Below are 24123 nucleotides of genomic sequence, written 5' to 3' on the forward strand. Positions count from 1 at the left end.
TCAGAAGGTTCACCTCTTTTTCTGTAGCAGTGAGAGAAGTGACCCTTTATACAGGGTTGAGAAGCAAATGCATGCAATGAGATGAAGGCCTGATTTTTCTCTCTGGAAGCTTAGATAGTATAGTAATCCCTTCATCCAAAGTTTCACTTTCAGCAGTTTCAGTTACCAGTGGTCAACCATGGTCCAAAAATATTAAATAGAAAAATCCAGAAATAAATAATTCATAAGTTTTAGATTGCACGCTGTTCTGAGCTGTGTGATGAAATCTTGCACTGGCCCACTCCACTGCCTCCACCTGAGACGTGAATCCTCCCGTCCAGCATATCACACTGTATACACCACCTGTCCTTCAGTCACTTAGCAGCCACCTCGTTATCAGACTACAGTCCTGGTATTCAAGTAACCTTATTTTACTGAATAATGACTCAAATGCAAGTCTTGATGCTGGCAATTTGGACATACCAAAGAAAAGCCTAAGTGGCTTTCTTTAAGGGAAAGGTGAAAGTTCTCAACAAGAAAAGTTGCATGTTGAGGTTGCTGAGATCCATGGTAAGAATGAATCTCCTATCTGTGAAGTTGTGATAAAGGAAAAAGAAATTCATGCTAGTTTTGCTGTCGCACTACACATGGCAAAAGTTATGGCCACAGTGCGTTGATAAGTGCTTAGTTAAGGTGGAAAGGCATTATATTTTTGTTTGCAAGACATGAACAGAAAACATGTTCCCGACTGACAGCCATGTGTTGCACCAGATTAACTTTATCATAGGTCTGCATGGATAAGAAAAGGCATAGTACACATAGGGTTTGGTACTACTCAAAGTTTCAGGCATTCATCGGGGATCTTGGAACATATCCCCTAAGGATAAGGGAGAACTACTTACTGGAAAGGAAAGGAGAAAGAAACTTAACCAGAATAGGCAAATGTATATAAACCTATAGAGGATTGTAAACTGAAGGAACTAATGCCTGATGGTCTCTATTTCCTCTGTGAAAAATAAAACAATATGATCAGCTAAGAAAATGTAGTGAAGGTTTGGAATAGCTACTGAGGAGGACATAGAGAACTGTGTAGCAGAATTGTTGGGTAGTATTTAGGCCTGCAAATATATACCCTAATGTGCACCAATCCACACAACTGGATAGATTTCTCAAGCAGGATTCAGTCCATGTATAGGACTAATAGGTGTTTCTGTAATGGATGTAAAACGAACACCAGGATGTAAAGGAGTTAAAGGTGTTAGTAAGGGTATGGTTGAAACCTGTGACTCATTTCAAAGTACACAATCTATGCAGATTTTTCACAAAAAACACATTCAGCAACTTAAGAACAGAGCCTCTTCCTTTCCAGGGCCTAGGATTACTCCTTATACTCAGAAGATATTCAGATATTTTTGAATTAATTAATTAATTAATAAACAAAAATCTGACTTTGCTAATAAGCATTTCTGAATGTAAGTATTAGGTTTACTTTTGTGATGAATATGTTGATTATTTTAGAGAATTAGAATTCTGTATCAAGAGCCACATTCCAATAATTTACTTACACTAAAATGACTAGACCAATGCCAAATTCAGTATGGAACACAAAAGTTTATTAGAATAAAAATACACATACAGTATCAACACTAAAATTATTTCACATCGCATATAGGTTTTACCTCCATTAGTTTTTTTTAATGCTTATAAAGTCTATGCTCTAAATAATTTGCACATTTGTAAACAAATCTTAGATTACCAAAGATGCAGTGTATCTATCAGATACTGAATATCAACACTTAAGGATGGGAACTGATAGCGAAATCCAATTACACTAAACGTTCCTGTAAATTTTTAGAAAGAGAGGAAAAGATTAAAATAATTCACTTGAAATGAGGTAAGATGTATATGAAAAGGTTTTTAGTAGCATATATCACAATATTGAGATGAGAATATTAAAAACATTCATGGAAAATTCACTTTGATGTTTTGCATAGTCTAGGTTATTTTTTAAAAAACAAAAAATTAAAAATTACCCAAATTCCTTATTAGAAAAAGAGACAATTACCTGGTTCTACTTAGGATCCGTGTATGTTCTAAGTCTTTCTCTCCTTTATAAAAAAAGAGATTATCTGATTCTATTTAGGATCTGTATACATTCTAAGTCTTTCTCTCATTTAGAGAAAAACATTCTCAAGTCTATAGAAGAGGAAAAAAAATTAAGATTAGGACCAACATTTCAAGCTGCCTTTTGGAAAGAAAATTAAAAACAGAGGTAGATGGTTAATTATTAGTGGCCAAGTTACTCAGGTGACTAATTTTTGTCTTGGTACACATTCACCAAAATTTTATACTTGAAGCCAAATGGTAAATAACTTTAGGAGTAGAGAGTAATACCTAGCAGAAGTTATTTTCTTTATGTCAAAGAAAAGTAATAGAAGCAAACCAGGCTTACAACCCCTGTTACGGAGATGACTGTTTAAAGCACTACAGTTCATGCACTTTTTAAAGCAGGATAATGAACCTTGCCCCTAAGCTTCTTAGGTGTATCTGAGGCCAGCGCCACAAGCTCCATCAGGCCTGTTCAGTCCAAGTAGGACTGTAGGGTGCCCCGGCGCCGGACATCACAGGTCCAGCAGTGGAAGCCTCCTCCCAGGGAATTGGCATTACGAATGTTAACTTTAATGGTAGTTATACCTGCATTGAAAGAGAGATGAGGTCAGTTAGATGGACTAACATGAAGATTCTCCTAGAGAAAGTAGGCCTACAGATTTGGAGGAATCCTGTGGTTCTAATCCTTAAGGATGCCCAATCCAGAATAGTCTTTTCTCTTCCAATTTTATTTTCACCAACTATATTTCATCTGCTAATATAAAATCTTCTCCAAAAAGTCAACAGAGAACTCTGAAGTTTTGTTCTATTGACTATTCACAAGTCAATAGACTGAGCAGGTGTACCTACCAAATGTTCAAAATGGCCAAGTACTAAAATCTCAAGGCCTTTTAGAATTATACGTTAACTACTTTGTCAGACTGTTTCTAATTTTACCATGTTAATTTAATAGGCAAAGCAAAATTTAGCTGACCTGAAAAGTTGACTTTACATATTCACATGTAAGGAGAGTTTACTGATACAGATTAACTTCACCAGGCCACCATAAGGAAACAATGGAACACAGCTGGTGTTTCAATATCTGGGTTTGTATGGTTATACAGGTACCAAAGCAAATCCAGCAATCAGTTTAATCTGGTACCATCTGTAATAACAAGGCTATGATGTGCGTGGCCTATTTAACCAATGGTATTTAGGAAGAATCTGTTGTGTTAGACATAGTGCGGTTTTAAAAAGAAAATCTATTCTTCTTCCTCAAGAAGCTAATTATTTTGAGAGGAGGATAGGCTACAAAGTCACTAAGGGTCCATTGGTATAGCCAGGGAGAGGAAGGTGGCATGAGCCATTCAGAAAGACTTTCCTAGTCGGGCATGGTGGCTCACACCCATAATCCCAACGCTATGGGAGGCAGAGGTGGGTGGATCACTTGAGGTCAGAGTTCGAGACCAGCCTGGCCAAGTCACTCTCTACTAAAAATACAAAATTAGCCAGGCATGGTGGTGCATGCCTGTAATCCCAGCTACTCAGGAGGCTGAGGCAGAAGAATCGCTTGAACCCGGCAAGTGTAGGTTGCAGTGAGTCGAGGTCGCGCCACTGCACTACAGCCTGGGTGACAGAGCTCTGTCTCAAAACACACACACACACAAACACACACACATACACACACACACACATCTTTATAACAGCTCATATGAAAATCCTTTCCTTCAACATTTCTCTCAATAATACTAGAATCATTGGTCTAAATTTTGAATATCAGGATAAGTAAACTCCTACTTAAGTAAAACCCAGTCCTGCTCTTCAATTCAAAACTGAATGATTTACTGACACTTTCTTGCGTTTCACTACTTTGTTAACTATGCTTATTACACATAAAAGTGACTTCTGCATCTGTACGCTTACGAGTCCTTTAAAATATGTGATGACAGGACACTTTTAAAGGACCCACAATGATTTCTTATTTGAAGAAGGGCTGGCCAAGCTATCTGCTCACCTGCAAAGGGGTGGGTTTCCACAAATGGGCACCAGGAGGCTGGCTAAGTCACATAAGATTTATAAACTTACTGCTAAGGGGGTGTCTCAGGAGTTCAGGATGCATCTCCAACTTTTGGGGGCTACGTGTGTTGAAAATAAAAATACTAACTTTCTGTGAAATAATAACTTGGTGCCTCTAAAAGGAATCAAAATTGAATTAGATAAACCATTTATCAAACCTAGCATGTCATTTCTTTAGTTCTTCTCCTTTAACATTTTCATGTATGACAACATGTCTCATTTGTTGTACATACCCAGCTTTTCAAACATCTTTTGAGTTGGAACTTCATTGGCATCCACCATAACACGTTTTTCATCTAGCATTAAGACATTCATGGAAAGCCATTTGGATGACATCCAGAGTGGATGATCTAAAAACAGCAACAACTGTTAAACCATGTCTGCTATGATTTTGGTTTAAAGCAAGGATTTACAAGTGAAGAATATATTAAAGTGACAGCTCAATTCTTTCAGTAGTTCACTTTCCATGTGAATGCTTATTTTAATCTTAAAACAATTTATCTATAAATGGTATGAATCAATCTGTACTCATTATACATTTGAATTTTACCCTGTTTTCTTTTAAAAGTCGTATCTTGGCTGGGCATGGTATAATCCTAGCACTTTGGGAGGCTGAGGCAGGAAGATTCCTTGAGCCCAGGAGTTTGAGACTATTGCCCTGAGATGGTGTCTCACTGGGGAACACAGCAAGACATCATTTCTACAAACAAACAAACAAACAAAAAATAACTTGCTGGGCATAGTGGCCTGCACTTATAGTCCCAGCTACTTAGAAAGCTGAAGTGGAAAGATCACTTGAGCCCAGGAGTCTGAGGCTGCAGTGAGCTGTGAATGCACAACTGCACTTAAGCCTGGGCGACAGAGCAAGACACTGTCTCAAAAAAAAAAAAAAAAAAAGTCATATCTTGCTTTATGTGATATTGTCTTACTCTGTCTTCTCCTCACTTCATTTTCTATGGAAGAAAAAGTTGCAAACACAAGTCCCAGCCTTTTTCTGATGCTCACAGTCCCAAGCACCACTTTACACCTTACTGAGGAAACACATTCTCTAAGCTGCTAACATTTGGGCTGCTCTGTACAGGCAAAAGATCCTTGGTCACTAAAGTCATTATTTTAGTCTATCAGTGTATGAAAGTAAACATACCATCTGGGATGATTGGTGTTGGAGGAGTAATGATAGTCCATCCTGCTTTCTTGAAAAGATCAATCTGTAAGACCGAAAAAACCCCCCAAAACTGTTAAATTCACATATACTATTATTATTCTTAGTCTCTAATAACCCTTATCAGTAATAATTCTTTTTGAGAAGCTGTCTTCTTAGCTTCCAAAATAAAGAAATTAAAATTTCTAAACATTTGGGTGATTTTGTCTGAATCCTAATTAAAAATGTACATAAAATCCCCAGATTAAAGTTAAAAAGTAACAGAAATATTGAAGCTTTTAAAGACAGTCTTAAACTTTTCTCTGGTTTCAGAGTCTTAAAAAACCAAAGATACTTTCCTTAGAAATTCTCATTTTAAAAATTGAAAAATTTCCTATTTAGTTACAAGAAAACAAAAATGTGACTATGTCAAACCCACAGTCCTACTTCTTGTCCATCATTTTGTATCTAGGACCATGGTATAAAGATAGATGTTAGCTATGCATTCTCAAAGAACCATATGGTCCTTAGCGACCTTTTGCAACTCAGCCATCCCTGTGTTCACATACCCACTAACTATATGAATAAATCATAATAAAATGAAATGAATAAGTAGTCATGGTCATCGGGTCTAAAAATAAAAAACAGAAATGAACAGTGACACAGCATAACAGTGGTTTTTAAAAGTTGTACTGCAACCTTGCAAATAACAGAAAATCACTCATCACCTAACTGGAAGTAGGGGGCTATGGACAGAAAGCAGGAGGCTGCAGGTGAAAGGGATAGACCAGCTGCAGTTTAGTGGCTCTGCTTCTCCCTACAAAGCAGGGTTGGCCAAAGGGAGCCTAACCCACTGTAGAGGGAAGACAACCACTGTCTAGTGGCATTGCCCTGCCCATGCAAGGATCATCTTGTCTAAAATTTGCTGCTGTGGAACCACTGTTGCAAGTTATGAGATAATGCCACCCTGTTTGATAAAAATACACACATATGCACAAATCTGAGACTTTGACAACAGCAAGCAGCCAAAGTCTGATGATCCCATACTAATTACTGTGTCAACTACGTATATTTCTGCATGGTAGACATCTTGTAATAAACCATAAGGAATCCAATGTTTGATCATCATAATGTTGAGTACTGCTGAATCTGTCATTCAGAACCATTAGGAACCATGGAAGTGCTTAAAATAAAAGTGTCAAGTATTTTAGTTACTAGATTTTGTTGCTTTTCCAGAGTCCCGAGAAATCTCTTACCTGGTGACATGGTCGGTCAGGGTTGGAAAGCACAGTACCAGGTCCAATGATGTTGAAGGTAGCATCAATATGCATGGGATTGGGATCTTTAAAGGAGATGATATGTACTCTGTAATCTGGAGCAAGATGCCTACGCATCCATTCAATGCCTAGGTAGTTTGTAACCTGAAAACAAAAGAAAGACATACAATCAATAAATATTTGGTTCTATGTCTAGAAAACTAAAAATATTCAAGGTGAAAAAAATTTAGGATGAAAATATTTTAATTTGGAAGTAAAGAATACAATAATATAGTGTGAAATTTCAGAGGCAGCCTGCGTTTACCTGGCTTCTCTGTGCAAAAATATCTTTTCCAGCTCGAATGAAGTCAGCAGCATCAAAGCATGGCTCAAACTCAGTTGTCACAAATTTTCCCTGAGCAGCCAATTTGTGTCTGTCTTCTACAGAGTGGATGGGATAATCCTAATTGAAACAAGAATGAACACAAACAATGCATTGGATCATGAGAAAATTACTTATAAGGCGTACAGTACTAAGAAAATTAGTTTAACATCATTTTTCAAAATATTACTACTCAGTTCTAGACTAAAACATGCCTGGGAAAGAAGTGGGTCCATGATAAATAAACCAAAACAACAATAAAACAACAAACTAGCATTACAGTAATTTCCTGATACAATAGTCCTCCTTTACCCATGATTTCACTTTCCATGGTTTCAGTTACCTGCAATCAACTGTTGTCCCAAAACATTATTTTGAGAGAAACAGAGAGACCACATTCACCTAACTTTTAGTAAAGTATATTTATATAATTGTTCCATTTTCTTATTCATTATTGTTGTTAGTCTTACTGTGCCTAATTTGTAAATTCAACTTTATCATAGGTATGTATATATGTATAGGAAAAAACAAAATATATAGAGTTCAGTATCAGCATCCACTGAGAGTCTGGAACGTATCCCCTAAGGATGAGGGGGCACTATGTACTTAGAAAAAAATGGTACATGCCAGGTGAGATGGCTCACGCCTGTAATCCCAGCACTTTGGGAGGCTGAAGTGGGCAGATCACCTGAAGTCAGGAGTTCGAGACCAGCCTGGCCAACATGGTGAAATCCCGTTTCTACTAAAAATACAAAAATGAGTCAGGCATAGTGGCATGTACCTGTCATCACAGCTACCCAAGAGGCTGAGGCAGGAGAATTGCTGGAACCTGGGAGGTAGAGGCTGCAGTGAGCTGAGATCATGCCACTGCATTCCATCCAGTCTGGGCAACAGAGCAAGGCTCTGTCTCAAAAAAAAAAAAAAAAAAAAGTGATACAGAGGCAGTAACTGATTCTGAGAATACTCCATGACCCGTATGGAAAGTAAACAGGATGAAGTCATTCTGTTCTTTTAGAAAAGGAATTTGGTCCCGAGCCTAACTCATACCATAAAATGAGATGCCATGTTTCCCCTGCCAAATGTGATTGGGAGTGGCAAAACTAATTCATTATTTCTGTCTTTAAACCCAGAAGCTATTTTGATTTTCAGTTTTTTTTTCCATAAAAGATCAAATGGTAACTGATTTAATAAGGGACATACATTTCATTTTACTGTGAATTTGGACTGTAGACCAGGTTCTTTTTCTAGAAGAAGAAAAGTGAACTTCAGTCTAGTGACTTTTCTGGTTCCACTAATGAATACTGGTACACCTGTAGGCAAGTTTTTCCCCCTCTAATGGAATGATACTACAGTATCATTAGGGTTGTTGTGAAAAACAAACAGGATTGAGGATGTAAATAAAGGGTTTAACCCAGGACCCAGAAGAAGGTAAGCACCAAAAAGTGTTAGCGATTATTATTACTATCATAGGATCATTTACTCTTATCATATTCATCATAAAATAATCACTTTTTAAAAATAAGATGATGTTTTCTCTTTCTAAAATGCATAATATGTAAAAGGTATCACAGAATCTCTATCTTACTCTTTGTGGATCAGTTAGAAAAGTTAGTAATAAGCTAGCCTATTATTAGGGACTCACCCGGTCATAAAGCTCATCAGCCATTGTGGGCTTAGGAGCTGTTGTCCACTTGGCGCCACGGTGGAAGTAGTCTTTGATAATTGACCTGTATGCTCGGTACTCAAAGAAGCGTGAACGCCATGCCATGGGAGCCTCGATAATCTCATTGCCCACAACTATCAGGATGTCTCGAGGCATTGCACTGTATAAACCTGTCAGACCAAAAAATTCCATGACAACTTCAGCAGTGTTAATTTTCAAGACAAAAAAGTCTATATAGGGCCAGGCACAGTGGCTCATGCCTGTAATCTCAGCACTTTGGGAGGCAAAGACGGGCGGATCACTTGATCCTGACCGGGCTGGTCAGGAGGTCAAGAGCAGCCTGGCTAACATGGTCAAGCCCCGTCTCTACTAAAAGAATACAAAAAAAATTAGCCAGGCATGGTGGCATGTGCCTGTAATCCTAGCTACTCGGGAGACTGAGGCAGGAGAATCAGTTGAACCAGGAGGCCAAGGCTGCAGTGAGCGGAGATCATACCACCGCACTCCAGCCTGGGCAACAGAGTGAGACTCTGTCTCAAAAAAAAAAAGTCTATATAATATGACCTCTTTTTTGGTTAAAAAAAACTAGTAAAAATACATGTGTATATGTATATATGAAAATGGCAAAAAATTTGAATAATACATACTAGATTGTTCACATGAATTCTGTGTGGTGGTGAGGAAGCCAAGAAAAAAAGAAAAGAAAAAAAGTGAAGGAATAAAGTCCTTGTACAAAGAGATGTTGAACCACCAAGCTTTCACCATTTGTAAGCTCCTTTCTTGCTATACAGAAATAGAGCTCTTAAAGGACCATCAGCATCACAAGATAAAAACTGAGCCAAGGATCGATCTAAAACTAGAAATTAGAACAGTGACCTAAGGCACAAGAACAGTCATGCAGCAATGTCAGTTAAAAATAAAATGGAAATGTTTCTATTCCCCTTTTAATTTCTGTTCTTGAGGAAAATTAAATGAATCCACTGTTCTTATGTAAGGAAATGACTATAAAGTTTAGGAAAATTTGTTATTTCACGGAGATTCCACTAGATGGAATGGAGTTTAGAATGTATACATCTTAATCATATCAACATGGACCAAACCATTCCTAAATAAATCTTTAAAGTTTTCAAGAACTAGCAAAGCAAAGGACTCTCCAAGAAATTTTTTGGAGCTTTCCCCTTACACATGAAGACAGACACTGAAAATTCACACTGGCAGTTTAGTTATCTGACATCACTTACCCGTAGACTCAAAATCAGGAGTTTTATACTTCAACGACCAGTCAATGGGGTCAGGCCTCCTCACTGTCACTCCTTCCATTTTTAAAATATTGCACATTTCTTCAATTTCAGTAACAGCCTTTTTCAAATGATCTTTGGGAAAAGAATGCCCTCCATGCTTCTGGTAAAATGGCCAGTACTTTTCATATGTGTTGGCCTGGAAGTAGAAGCAAATAAACGCAATACTTACAGAAGAAAAATACAGCTCATGATAGGTTCACAGGCAGTAAACAGCTCTTTGTATAAGGTATTAGAATTGAGACTCCAACCACGCCACGTTCAGTGCTGATTTCTAGCATTGAGCACATATACTCTCTGGGCAGACACTCAATATCTGCTGAATGAAGAACTCTAAAACATCTTGATGTTTTGAGGTCTTTTGCTCCTTCTGCCTGAGATCTCATGCCCAACCACTAACAGCATGTTTACCTTCAGACAGGCTTGGAATCCTCTTGGCCAGTTTTTTTTGCCACACTTTGCAGACAAAACAGGACATAGCATTTCTATCAGAGAGCCTCAATAAAACGGAACAAGAGAACACACAAACTAGCATAAGAGAATAAAAGCACTTATACTAAGCCAAAACCATGGGTTATCCATGCATCTCAGAATTCTGTCTGGAAAATAGCACCTCAAGATATTTTGTGAAGGGAAAAAAAGATATTTAGACCCTGTTAAGATCAGGAATATATTTTCAAATATGCTTTATTTCTCTTTAAACCCCATCATTGGTCAGGCATGGTGGCTCAGCCTGTAATCCCAGCACTTTGGGAGGCCGAGGTGGGCAGATAGCTTGAGGTCAGGAGTTCAAGACCAGCCTGGCCAACATGGCGAAACCTCATTTCTACTAAAAATTCAAAAATTAGCCAGGCCTGGTGGCATGTGCCTATAGTCACAGCTACTTCAGAGGCCAAGGCAGGAGAACTGCTTGAACACAGGAGGCAGAGGTTGCAGTGAGCTGAGATCGTGCCACAGCACTCCAGCCTGGGCAACAGAGCGAGACTCTGTGTCAAAAACAGAAAGAAAGGAAAAGAAAAGAAAAGAAAAGAAAAGAGAGGAGAGGAGAGGAGAGGAGAGGAGACGAGAGGAGAGGAGAGGAGAGGAGAGGAGAGGAGAGGAGAGGAGAGGAGAGGAAGAAAGAAAGACAACAACAAAAAAAACCATTATTGATTTTCCCATTCAACAGAATTAACACTTGCCAAAATTGTGTAACAGTACAAATATGCCTTTGGTAATTCCCTGTCAAAATGCCTCACACCAACCACACCTCTCCTTTTTCTAATCCATTCAGCTCTGACATCTTTTCCAGTCTTTTTGTCATAGAAGAAAGTGATATGATAACCAAATTCACAAATTTTTAATAACTGAAAAAAAATTTTAGAAAGTTTCCAGGGCTATATGTATTTTAAAAGACTACCAAAGAGAAAACATTTGAATGCTTTAAAATGGCTCAATCAGTTGGCTAAAAATTATTGTTGAATAGGGTAGGTGCAACAGCTCTAAAATATTGTTTTGTTTTGTTTTGTTTTGTTTTGTTTTGAGAAGGAGTCTCGCTCTGTCACCCAGGCTGGAGTGCAGTGGCCAGATCTCAGCTCACTGCAAACTCCGCCTCCCGGGTTTACGCCATTCTCCTGCCTCAGCCTCCCGAGTAGCTGGGACTACAGGCACCCGCCACCTCGCCAGGCTATTTTTTTGTATTTTTTTAGTAGAGACGGGGTTTCACCGTGTTAGCCAGGATGGTCTCGATCTCCTGACCTCGTGATCCGCCCGCCTCGGCCTCCCAAAGTGCTGGGATTACAGGCTTGAGCCACCGCGCCCGGCCTGTTTTGTTTTTTTTGATATGGAGTCTCACTCTGTTGCCCAGGCAGGAGTGCAGTGGTACTGCACCCTCAGCTCACTGCACCCTCCGCCTCCCACCCAGGTTCAAATGATTCTCCTGCCTCAGCTTCCTGAGTAGCTGGGATTACAGGTGCAGGCCACCACACCCGGCTAATTTTTTGTATTTTTAGTAGAGACAGGGTTTCACCATGTTGGCCAGGCTGGTCTTGAACTCCTGACCTCGTAATCCACCTGCCTCGGCCTCCCAAAGCACTGGGATTACAGGCGTGAGCCACCGTGCCCGGCCAAAATATTGGTTTTCAAACATGTAAAAATCTAGACATATTCTGCATTCAGATTGTTTTCCAAATGTCTAAGTTCTCAGTCAATTTGCATAAATACATTGGGAAATGTACATGATGCATCTTCCCATTTTTCAACCTACATGAAGCAGAACTGCAATCAGAGAATCCAGACTCTAAGAAAAAGCCTCAAACCTTCATCAAAAGATTAGCAAAGCAATGTACATTGATATATTTTAAGTTCAAAAATGTTTTAAATGTTTTAATTTAAATTTTTGTTTAAAAATGTTTAAAGCAGGTATTTTTTAAATGTTTATTCACATAATTGATGAACTGACTAACTTAGTCCTGACCATGTCAGATATGAGGGTCTCCACCATCAATCAGATAATTTCGGATATCAATAAGTACTAGAAAGAAGGTGTAAAACTTGGTAATGGGCTCAAGTGTGTCAGAGTGTGTCTACTTTAGCTGGATATTCTCATTTGGTTTCCCAGCAGTCCTATCAAAGAAACAGGGCAAGCTCTCATATGCTTATTTCACATCTTAGTAAGGAAAGAGGCTCTGGCTGGTCACATGCTTGCTAACTATCTGGACAAGCAGGACTAGAACTCAAGTTCTCTGACTGTTACTTGAAGAGTGTCCCTAATACATCATGGGACTTGCATGTTATACTGTTTTGAACACTTCTAACTAGATGTGCAAAAACTTTTAAGACTGGAATTGCTTAACAAGTTCAAACTGTCCCAATGGCTTTTACTCATCAAGACTGACCAAATGTCTAGATGTTTAGCTCTTTAATGCCAAAGACAGTATCTTTTCTAGATTTTGTGTCTCTACGTCCATTTTTATCTCAGTCTGATAAATATCAAATATATGAAAGTGGACCCATTTCTTGTTAGTTCAATATCCAAGTTCACATGAGTGACGCTGGAACCCAGCTTGGTGAATAAGGAATAAGCCAAGAAACAGGTCTTTAGAAAAACTGAATGATGCCAGTGAAACTCTTAAATAGAGGCTGGTAAACAAAGGTCTATAGGCAAATTTGGCCTGCTGCTTGTTTTTGTAAATAAAGTTTTATGGGAATGCAGGCACATTCATTTGTTTACATATTGTCTATGACTGCTTTTGCACTACAATGGCACAGCTGAGAGCTGAGGAGTTCAACAGAGACCGATGGTCTGCAAAGCCTAAATTACTTATTATCTGGTAGAAAGATGAAGTTTGCTGAGGCCTGGGGTCTGAATCATTAATTAGCTCTTTTACTAAGGTCTATAGGCAAACAGCAGGCTGAATTTCTGGCCTATGAAAAATGTTACCAGCAGTAAACATTTTACAAGATCAAGCTACCCTTTCAAAAAACAAAATAAAAGCAATCCACTGTTTTCTACTCCTAGGAATTTCTGCAACAGCAACCAGAAAGAGGGTAATAATGACTCTTTATATTCCTCTCAGATACATGCTGGTACTACTCATCCATTCACCACTTCCTCCTTCTCATGCCAGGCACATCTCCTACAATCCACTAGGGACAAAAAGCCTTTGAAAATTTAACACTGGGTTACAGGAGATGCAGAGTTATGCAGTCTCACCAGACTCATTCCAAAGTATCCTCCGTGACTATTTGTGCAGAGTGAAACTTGCTTTGATAAATTAAACTTTCCTGGGAGAAAGGTTATTTGAACAAATGTGAATTTTTCTTGTAGAGTTTATAATCTAGCAAAGGTTGGGCAAAGTAAAATGATCAGGGCACAATACATTTTACAAGAGATAGCTAGAAATTGTTTACACTTCCTTTATAACCCTGCTAAATGAGCTAGCAATCATTTACCAAGTTGTTTGCAAGATGATGAGCACTGTATTAGATGCTTAGCATATGATGTTTATAACAATCTGTTGCAAAGGTACGTCTGCATTCCTTGAACCTTTATACTCTCTCAAAGCCTAAAACCCTTTGCAACGGTTTGCCAAGTGAATTTTTAAATACTGTCTTTGGAAGGCTAAGAAATGACAACAGAAATGTATTTATCCAGCTGTAAGCTTATATTACACTAATCTTGATTAATCTTGTATTTTATAAAAGGTCCTTTATCAAGGGCTTTACTTTTAAAAAGACAAAAGCAAAGCAAAAAACATATTTGAGGCCGGGCGCGGTGGCTCACCCCTGTAATCCCAGCACTTTGGGAGGCCAAGGCAGGCAGATCACGAGGTCAGAAGATAGAGACCATCCTGGCTAACATGGTGAAACCCTGTCTCTACTGAACATCCAAAAAAAAATTAGCCAGGTCTGGTGGTGGACACCTGTAGTCCCAGCTACTCAGGAGGCTAAGGCAGGAGAATGGCGTGAACCTGGGAGGCGGAGCTTGCAGTGAGCCAAGATTGCGCCACTGCACTCCAGTCTGGGCGACAAAGCAAGACTCTGTCTCAAAAAAAAAAAAAAAAAATTGATAGCAAATATTTACTATATTTTGCAGAACAAAAAGTCACAGAGCTTTAAAAAGTTATGCTTCCTAACAATTATGTTTCACATTCCTTTCCTTAAAATTTCTCTAGTACTTATATCTTCCAACATCTTCTGCTCTGATTGCCTATAGACAGTTTACTACATTATTTTTTCTTTTTATTATTCCTAAACTGATTAATATATGTCATTCTTCTTTACTATAAGGCACGGCCTTGTCTGCTAGGATCCATGCATGTCTTGGATTTACTTTCTTGTCCCTCAAAACCAGGCTTAGCACATGGCATGAAACAGAAATAACCATTTTTTCCTGTCTAGAATCAAAGAGAGAAAGAGAAAGAGAGAAGAATAAACAAACAAAAAGAACCAGACAAATGAATGAAATCAATACTGCTAATGTTACTGGAATCTACAACTATTATACCCCCAAAGTACCTTTGGAATGTTATTGGCAAATTGGATCCATACAACTATAACAAGTTGTTGTTTTGTCCTTTAAAATACTTAACATTTAACCTTTTACTTTTAGATTAATCCTTAATCCTGTTAGGTAGATAGCAAACCTCTAATATCTTCATTTTACGGTGACCCAGAAAGCTATGGAATCTTGTACAAGGTCAAATAACTGATTAACCGAGACTAGCTATCAAGCTTTTATCAAATACCTAATTAATCCCAGACTCCTGACTTCAGCATGGTACATTTTCCAAAAGCCCAGGAAATGACAAAGTCTAAAGTCATAAATCAAGTGACAAAGAACTCAAAATTATGTCTGAGAATTCTGATTCTGTAAAATCACATGATATGAAAGTCTATCATTGTAAAGACAAGTAGAAGGATAAATTATTGCTTGGATTTAAATTTTAATTCCACCCAATTAAAATGGGTTAGGGGATGGGACTTTTCAAGAAAAGACTTAAGAAGACTATGCCTTTTAAAAACATGTGGATGGTGTATAAATTAATCTTCTCACCAAATTCCAAATATCAGAACCAAAGACAGTTTCAGAACAATTAGAAGTTATTACTTTTTCTATTTCCCTGTCTTCCTGGTCTAACTCAGGAGTCATTTTCTTCAAGAGGACTTCTTAACTGGCCAGAACTTGGTCATTTCTCTTTTCTTAGCTTTCCTGGCACTTCAACAGCCTTGTCAGTCGATTAGAATAAGATACTTGGTCTGTTTCTATGTGGACATCATATTTCTTCAAATAGAAAGGAAGATCTTTTACATTAATACCTCTAGAGCCCTGGTACATCGTAGGCAATATTTCTGAAGACCACGAAAATGCTGTTACAGAACTTCTTTCCTCAGTCCACTTTACAAATAAAAGTGTAAATATTCAGGAAAAATTTAAGGACATTATAGATAGATTTGTAACCCATTATTAATAGGAGTCTAGGCTGTGTCTACAATGCGGATGGTGGTCCCTTAGATATGGGACCCTTATGCAGTACAGAACCTGAACACTGGCCCACAGGGGCCCTGGACATAAGAATATTACAGATGAAAACCACTAGGAGTTTTTGTTTGTTTGTTTGTTTGTTTTTGAGACGGAGTCTCTTTCTGTTGCCCAGGCTGGAGTGCAGGGGTACAATCTCGGCTCACTGCAACCTCCGCCTCCTGGGTTCACGCCATTCTCCTGACTCAGCCTCCCGAGTAGCTGGGACTACAGGCACCCGCCACCATGCCCAGCTAATTTTTGTATTTTTAGTGGAGACGGGCTTTCACCATGTTAGCCAGGATGTTCTTGATCTCCCGACCTTGTGATCCTCCCACCTCATCCTCCCAAAGTGTTGGGATTACAGGCGTGAGCCACAGTGCCTGGCCACCACTAGGAGTTTTTAAAAAGGGAGATATTACTTGTTGCCAGGGAAATTCTGGAACACTTTGTGAAAGGTGTCATTGAAGCTAGGTGGTAGTAGGTTTAAACTACAGACTAAAGGGCACAGGAAGATGGGTGGAAGAGACTTAGGTAGGGGCAAAGATGCAGGGCTTGTGAAGAAACAGTGAGTAGTCTAGTTTAGCGGCCTTATATGGTTGTCTTATAAAGTCTGCTGAAAACCAGGGTGGGATACTAGAGGAGAGAGGGACTTGACCAGAAATGAACACTGCTAATCTGCTGTACTAACAGATGAGTCAATAACTGGAATGGGGAATCCTGGAAATGCAGACAAGAGCCAGATTGTAAAGGATGTTGAATACCATTGAGGACTTTATCCTGAGCAATTCGGGGGTGGGGGTGGGGAGGGGGTTGGCTAGCAAAGTAGAGGAGGAAAAGAAGCAGGATGAGTAACATGATCACATTTGAGTTTTAAAAAATCACTTGGATTGCAGCTGCAAGGTGGTTTGGTAAGAAGAGTGAGTAGCAGTGACCAGTTAGGAGTTAACTGCAATAGTCCAGGCAGCAGATGAGTGCCCAATCCTTAGGGAGAGGCAAAGCAGAGGGATGAGGCAAGATTCATTTTGACAAAAGCCTTGTTAAACCTTGGAGAATGGATGTGGAGGACGTGACATAAGGAGAAATCAAAGATGATTCTTTTGTGTTTTAGCTTGATTAAATAGGAATGCCAATAATTAAAAGGAGGGAATGGGGGGGGGTCCACTTTAGCAGGGTGGCTGGCAAATGAACTCCAGATGTGCCAAGTTTGAAGTCATGTGGCAATATCCCATAAGGAGTTTAACTTGTTGATCTGGAAGGAGTTCAATACAGAGATCCGGACCAGAGAGGAGGTGGGAGGGGCAGCTGTGAGAATGGCTAAGAGAAGGGTGCTGAAAGTAATATTCTGTTCAACCTTGGCATTACAGGCTGTGAGGGAAGAAGACCTGAGGAAAAGAGAAAGAACTATTATTCCCAGAAAAGCTCTCTCAGATTCCAAGGGGAAGAGTTTCAGGAAGGAAGCAATTATCATGGGTGTAAACAGTGTCAAATACCACAGAGGTGTCAGGTAAGATAACTTAGTCACTGCATTGAGAGGTCTGAGAGTAAGCTGAAGGGAAAGCAGTCAGAGGGTAGCAGCAGCAAGTGAGGAGGGAACGCACTTTCAGACATCTGAACAGCCTTGCTTTACCTTCACCTCGACGGTGAACGGTGGAACACAGGCGTTTTCTGCTCTGCCCACTATCACTTCCTCCAAGGGGTCCCATTCGTTGTAAGAAGAGACAGGGCAGTCCTTGGGCAGAGGTTCAGTGGCCTTGTCGTCAGCTGCAAAGGAGTTCCGGGAGGAAGCCGTAGCTGCCTGGGTGCTCTGGAAAGTTCGCTGCACCCATCCCGTCAAGGTTCGTCCAAGCTTCCAAGAACAAAGAAAACATTATTGTATTGCATTGCTCTATCAGTACTTGCAGAGAGGAGGAAGTGGAGATGGGGTAAAAATCCAGCATAACATTGCCACTTAAAGTTTCCCTTTAGAAGAGCGTAAACCAAGATGTTAACAGTGTGTAGGTGGGTAGTGGGATTACAGATAATTTTTTTAACCCTCTTGTTTATCTACAAATTGTCTTATCTATTAATTGCTGTAACTCTTTAAAACTCCTCAGAAGACCGTGTCCCCAGCGACCATACACCTCCATCTTTATCTCAGAATGCAATTCCTGCACTCAAGCTTTAAGCAACTCTTTTGCAGATGGGTCAATCCTCCTCTCAGAAAACCAATCCTCCTCTCAGAAAACCACAGACAGCTGCTCTAAAACTTCCCGCCAGTCCCAGCTGAGGATGGAACCCCCTTTTCCCTCAAGTATCAAAGGTTACCAATATTAGGCTTATTTTATTTTATTTTATTTTTACAAATGAAAAGGTGGGAACATTTGTAAAGGATCGTATCTTTCAGAATAGCCAGCTTCAAATCAAGTTTTTTTCATCTTTGACATACACTTCGCATTCTTTGGCACTTCAATTCTAAGAGTGAGCAACTGCCATCTTCTCCATTTTACAGATGGTCCACAGTACCCTAGCCAAGATCAGGATTAGCCCAGGCGTAAATTCAAACAATTAAAAAGGAGATCTAAAAACTTCAAAAGCCTTTAAAAAACACATGGCCTATAAAATCTAGAGCAGGGAGGGTCCCTCAACCCGAGTAAACCTCAACCCCCCAAATCTCTATCCTGCTCTGTTAAAAGCCTTAGGAAGTAGGCAGGAGGGGAACTCGGGTGGAGGCAGAAGCAAGACGGAGAGTGGCAGCTGTTCAGGAACCAGTTGCTGGGGGGAGGCCAGAATGTCGGAGCGATTCCAGTCCTAGGAGCAAGGGAGGGTCTGCCGCCAGGGCAGCCGAAGGCGGGGAGCGCAGAAACTCTGCTTACAGGCTGCACTCCCCAGACTCCTCTCCAGACGTGGGACCGCATGTTATACTTGGAGTGAATCTGGTCGCTCGCTCCCCGTCCCCGATTACCACTTTGCCTGTCTCTTCTCCCCATCCATCTACCCCACATGCATTTTCCAGAAATCTCCCCAACTCGATGCCCACTCAGGCTACTGAACCCCAATAACGCCACCCTTTTACTAAGAGGAGCCTCCGTCATCCCAGCCCCTTGCTCCGAGCGGGAAGCTTGGTGCAGCGCACCAAGGTCCGGTAGAGGAGGGCAGCGCCCCCTGCACCGTGGGCCAGCAGGCCGCAGACGCGCAGACAGCAAGTGAACCCCAAGGGGTGGAGCCGCAACACAAGTTCCCCTGGACCCGGGGACGCCACCCAGCTCCTGGAGCCTGCAAAGCCTCTTGAAGCTGAGCTTCCCAGGGATACCAGAAGGGACACTCTCGTGCAATTCCGGCTGGGGAAAGCGAGGGAAGGCGGCGGCTCTGTGGAGGGAGCGAGAGAGCGAGTGCTCCACGCCGCCCTCAAGACCGAGTGAGTCACGCGGCCGCCAGACAAGGCCGGTGGCGCACGCACCCGAGACCCGATGTAGTGCACCGCCTCGGCGCCGCGGCTCCCGCCGCGCAGACACCGCACCCGCAGCATCGCCCCGGCCCGGCTGGTCCACGCACGGAATGTTCCTGGCCCTGGGCCGCGTCGGTCCAAGCCTCCCCGAGAGCGCGCCCGGAGCGTGATGGGCGGGTGCGCTGGGCCCGCGGCCTTTTGTAGCCGCGCTCCGCCCCGGCCGCCCCCCGCGGCCCCATTGGCTGCCGGGAACAGGTGGTGGGGCCTACAGAGCGCCCCGAATTAGGAACTGTTGGGAGGCGCCGCGGCCGCTGGCTCGAGCCTCCGACGGTTGCCCTTTTTTAGCCAGCGGGGCCACTGACGGCTTCTGTTGCACGCCCGGACCTGGACCCCGACCCGAGCGCCGCAAGAAGGCCCGCTGGAGTCTCGCGCAACTGGGCAGGACGCGCTTTCCGACGAAGTGACCATGGTCTATGCATATATTAAGTGAATATTTGAGAATTTAATTATGCAAAGCGTGAGTACAGTGTTACGCTTAAATTCACATATGCGCACGGACCCAGTCACCTCATTTTTCGGTAAACGAAACCACCTAAAATTAGGTGGTTTCTTAGTGCAACATCGGGTTTGAGACTGCAGAAAACTAAGTCTGGAAGTTGGGCCATTTGCTCCCCGGGGAGGTAGTGCTTTCCTTCCACTACCCCGTCGGGTGTTATTTGGAACACCTGCCATTTCACATGGTTTTTGGCCATGTGCCCCTGGCTTGAGAAACTCCGACATGAAAATCGACAAGTGTGGGTTAGAAATAAGGGAGGACGACAGTTTCGTTCCTTCCATTTCATGTTTTAAATTTTTTGTTTCAACTTTATTAGGATTCTTTTTTAGAAAAGTATTTTTCCTCACTGTGCAGTCTTAATTGCTGTGGATTTGTGCAAAGCTAGAGAACTCCGGTTAACATTTATGCTCCTAGTAGGAGAGGAGGCAAGAGATTTGAGTATTTCATTTTTGTACTTATAGAGTTGTAACTATTCATTTTTGATGAGCTGTCTTTTTAATTTTGGTATCTCAAGCTTGTTTTCCAGAGTTCATGGATGGAAAGCAACAGACAAGCAGATGGCATGGTAAAAAGAGCCTCCGAGAGGGAATTAGGATAACTGAGTTCCAGTCTTGACTCAGTTATAGACTACTGTGTGTCTTCTTGAATTGCAGTCTTCTTATCTGCAAAGTGAGAATAGAATTTACTGTCCCTAGCACATGGGGGGTTGCTGAGGGGCCAAAATGAGAGACTATACATGCAGAACTTGATTCGTGGCATTAGAGCTGTATGAGGCCTGGTGCAGTGGCTCACGCTTGTAATCCCAGCAATTTGGGAGGCCGAGGCGGGCGGAACGCCTGAGGTCAGGAGTTTGAGACTATCCTGGCCAACATGATGAAACCCTGTCTCTACTAAAAATACAAAAACTAGGTTGGGCGTGGTGGCTCTGTTTGTAATCCCAGCACTTTGCGAGGCCGAGGTGGGCAGATCACGAGGTCAGGAGATCGAGACCATCCTGGCTAACACGGTGAAACCCTGTCTCTACTAAAAATACAAAAAAAAATTTAAAAAAAAAAATTAGCCGGGGGTGGTGGCGGGCACCTGTAGTCCCAGCTACTTGGGAGGCTGAGTCAGGAGAATGGCGTGAACCTGGGAGGCGGAGCTTGCAGTGAGCCGAGATCGCCCCACTGCACTCCAGCCACCTGGGCTGCAGAGCTAGACTCCGTCTCGAAAAAAAAAAAAAAAAAAAATTAGCCGAGCATGGTGGTGGGTGCCTGTAATTCCAGCTACTGAGCTGAGATGGAGCCACTACACTCCAGCCTGGGCGACAAAGCAAGACTCCATCTAGGGGAAAAAAAAAAAAAAAAAAAAAAAAAAGCTGTATGAGGCAATAAGGAGGTCCCCAAATGCCATAATATGGTGAAAGGAGTAAGTCTAAGTTCATAACTTAATTCCGCCACTAATTTGCTGTGTGACCTGGAACCAGATCCCTTTATCTTTCCAATCAAGGCTTCATACTTCTAGTGAGGTTTTGAGAAATCTCTAACATTTCTCAAAATTTTAAAAGTACTTTCTCCCAACAATAAAATGCAGCCACCTCTGAGGTCTGATTCTCTTAGTGTACTGAGGGCAGCCAGATATGTGCTTCTCCTCAAACGAATTGAAGAGTACAGTAAGTACACATAACAAGGCCTTGAGATTACTATAGCATTTCTGCTTGAGATTGGAGGACATCCTCTTGCCACCCACTAAAAGCACTATTTTAATTTTGCAGATGTAAGAATTGGGAGTGCCTGGTAATAATGAAGTTACGATGTTGTTAAGTTTTACATAATGAAAAACTCATAGCCAAAGAGTATACCCTTATCTCCTGGGATCCAGCAGAAAGTGTGTGGATAGCACCACCCAAACCAGTCCTGCTGTTATAAAAGCAAATCAAAGCACTCACTCCTCCTCTTTGCCATGCCTCTCATTTATTTTCATTCTTTGTCCTTTTTCCCCTTTTATACCACACTTTTTTTCATTTACTACAATTATATTTTTTCATTCTCTTTTATGTTCTGTTTTTGAAAAAAATTCTGTAACAATTTCTAGAATGACCTTATCAATTTAAAGTACAAGCTTTCCATACTAGATTGTGTGTCTAATACTGGGCCAACTCTGCAAAGTATCTATATAGTGATAGTTGGCAACTCTGTGGTCTTTAGTTGCTGTCTTATTCAGAAGAAATGGAATAGACTGTGAAGTCCTGTCTTGCCTTCCCCTATTGGCAGTAGATACCATCAATAACTTTGATTGAACCAATAATTTTAGGATCTTGCTAGTCTCATACCTAGTCATTATGCATATTCAAGTCTAATAGTAGTGCATCTTTGTAGCTTAACTTAAAGGCATAATGTAGGATAGTGTGTGTGTAAAGGGGTCTAAAAGGACAAGGAATAGAAAACACACCAGAAGCATGGCAAAAATTCAGCTTTTCAATTCTCCCTTATCACCGTTGCTTTGGGGATATGCCCAACTCTCCCTAGTTCCAACCAACAAAGCACAGAGTTTTTGAAATGTGTCTTGAGGTTAAAATAAAACAAAAAAAAGCGAGTAAAGTCATTGTATTAACAAAATAAACAACAAAAGAGCCCGTTATAAGAATTCACTATTTCTTTATCATGGTTGACTTCAGAATCTGTACATAGGGCGTAAACAAGTACAGAGGAAGGTGTTCCTAGAACTTAAGAATACAGATACTCTGTGAAATTGGTAAGCACACACATATACACACAGATACACTGGATGAGATTAGCTATCTACAGAAGTCACCTATTCTAAAAGACATTTGTACCTATAGTTTAGGGGAAGGATATCTCTCAAAGTAAGTTAGAAACAATAATGTATTACTCAAGTTCAAACAAGGTGACTAAAGTATATATTCTCATTACAGAATGTAAATAAAGCTGCAATTTTTTAAGAAAATATTATTTGGGTTGCATCAATAAATATATTTGGAAGGATACACAGATACTGATAACCTAAGTTGTCCCTGGGGAGGGGACCTGAATGGCTGGGAAACAAGAATGAGAGAGATTTTCCACTGTAAGCCTTATTGTACCTTTGAATTTTGAACATGTGAGTAAATTACCTAATAAACAAAAAACATATTTAAAAGACTGCATCTGCAGAGGTGTGATTATCAACATAGAGTTTTAAAAAAGGAAGCCTGCATGGCCAACCTATCCGAGTCTGTTCATCCAGCTCTACCTAAGGATGGAATCAAAATATTCTGGCCTCTGGAAAGGTTAAACCTATTGAGGACAATAATTCTGTGGGTTTTATGAAATATCCCTCAAAACTATTCACCTCCTCTAACTTGTGAGCTCACTAAGCTCATCCCTGGGAACCTTAGCATGGGGGAGTTACCCTGCAGGCTGAGCACAAGTAAGTGATCTGATAGCTGGAAAGATGAAGATCTCATTGTAAAATATTACATCAGTATTCTGCTGGGCGCGGTGGTTCATGCCTGTAATCTCAGCACTCTGGGAAGCTGAGGTGAGTGGATCACCTGAGGTCAGAAGTTTGAGACCAGCCTGGCAAACATGGTGAAACCCCGTCTCTACTAAAAATACAAAAATTAGCCAGGTGTGTTGGTACACACCTGTAATCCCAGCTACTTGGGAAGCTGAGGCAGGAGAATTGCTTAAACCCATTTGAGACCAGCCTGACAAATATGGCAAAACCCTGTCTCTACTAAAAATACAAAAATTAGCCAGGTGTGTTGGTGTACACCTGTAATCCCAGCTACTCGGGAGGTTGAGGCAGGAGAATTGCTTGAACCCAGGAGGTGGAGGTTGCAGTGAGCCGAGATCATACCACTGCACTCCAGCCTAGGCAACAGGAGAGAAACTCTGTCTCAAAAATATTAGTGGTAATAATAATAATAATAAATATTCTAGCTTATCCCTCAGAGTCCAGTGAGTTCTAGCTCAGTTCTTGCTTCCTAATTATGTTTCCCTTCTTAATGTTCTCTTTTTTCTGCCTACCTAGTCGATTCTGGGTAAACTGATGGAATTTACTTTCTAAATCTGAAATGCTGTGGGACTGGCCTGATCTCACAATAGCCTGTGTTCCACTAGCCCACAGTACCTATCACACTGCCCTAGAATTGCCTGCTTATATGTCTGTCTCTCACTGGGCTGTTGGCTCCTTAAGGACAGGGAGTCTGTTTTATCCACCAGTATATCCCTAGCATAGTGCCTGACACAGCCAGAGTCCTTAATCAATTGTTC

General features: G+C 40.9%; 1 protein-coding gene across 1 annotated transcript; it reads right to left on the reverse strand.

The window, feature by feature from the left end:
- Positions 1 to 1570: 1570 nt before the first annotated feature.
- GATM (glycine amidinotransferase) lies at positions 1571 to 19720 on the reverse strand. Its single transcript, XM_010352952.2, has 9 exons — positions 19324 to 19720; positions 17515 to 17733; positions 9827 to 10022; positions 8565 to 8755; positions 6866 to 7003; positions 6541 to 6705; positions 5288 to 5351; positions 4377 to 4493; positions 1571 to 2673 (listed from the first exon to the last, which is right to left on the reverse strand). The coding sequence occupies exons 1-9, from the start codon at positions 19390 to 19392 to the stop codon at positions 2561 to 2563; spliced, it is 1272 nt and encodes a 423-aa protein (XP_010351254.1). The 5' UTR covers positions 19393 to 19720; the 3' UTR covers positions 1571 to 2560.
- Positions 19721 to 24123: the final 4403 nt, after the last annotated feature.

The sequence above is a fragment of the Rhinopithecus roxellana genome, chromosome 5 (assembly GCF_007565055.1).
Source record: "Rhinopithecus roxellana isolate Shanxi Qingling chromosome 5, ASM756505v1, whole genome shotgun sequence".
Classification (NCBI taxonomy): domain Eukaryota; kingdom Metazoa; phylum Chordata; class Mammalia; order Primates; family Cercopithecidae; genus Rhinopithecus; species Rhinopithecus roxellana.

Excerpts from the sequence above, each read along its gene's own strand:
- GATM (XM_010352952.2), bottom strand. The coding sequence starts at position 19,392 with ATGCTGCGGGTGCGGTGTCTGCGCGGCGGGAGCCGCGGCGCCGAGGCG. Across the intron at positions 8,756-9,826 it reads TCCTGATTTTGAGTCTACGG|GTTTATACAGTGCAATGCCT; the intron begins GTAAGTGATGTC and ends TTGGTCTGACAG. Across the intron at positions 6,706-6,865 it reads TTTTTGCACAGAGAAGCCAG|GTTACAAACTACCTAGGCAT; the intron begins GTAAACGCAGGC and ends TTTTGTTTTCAG.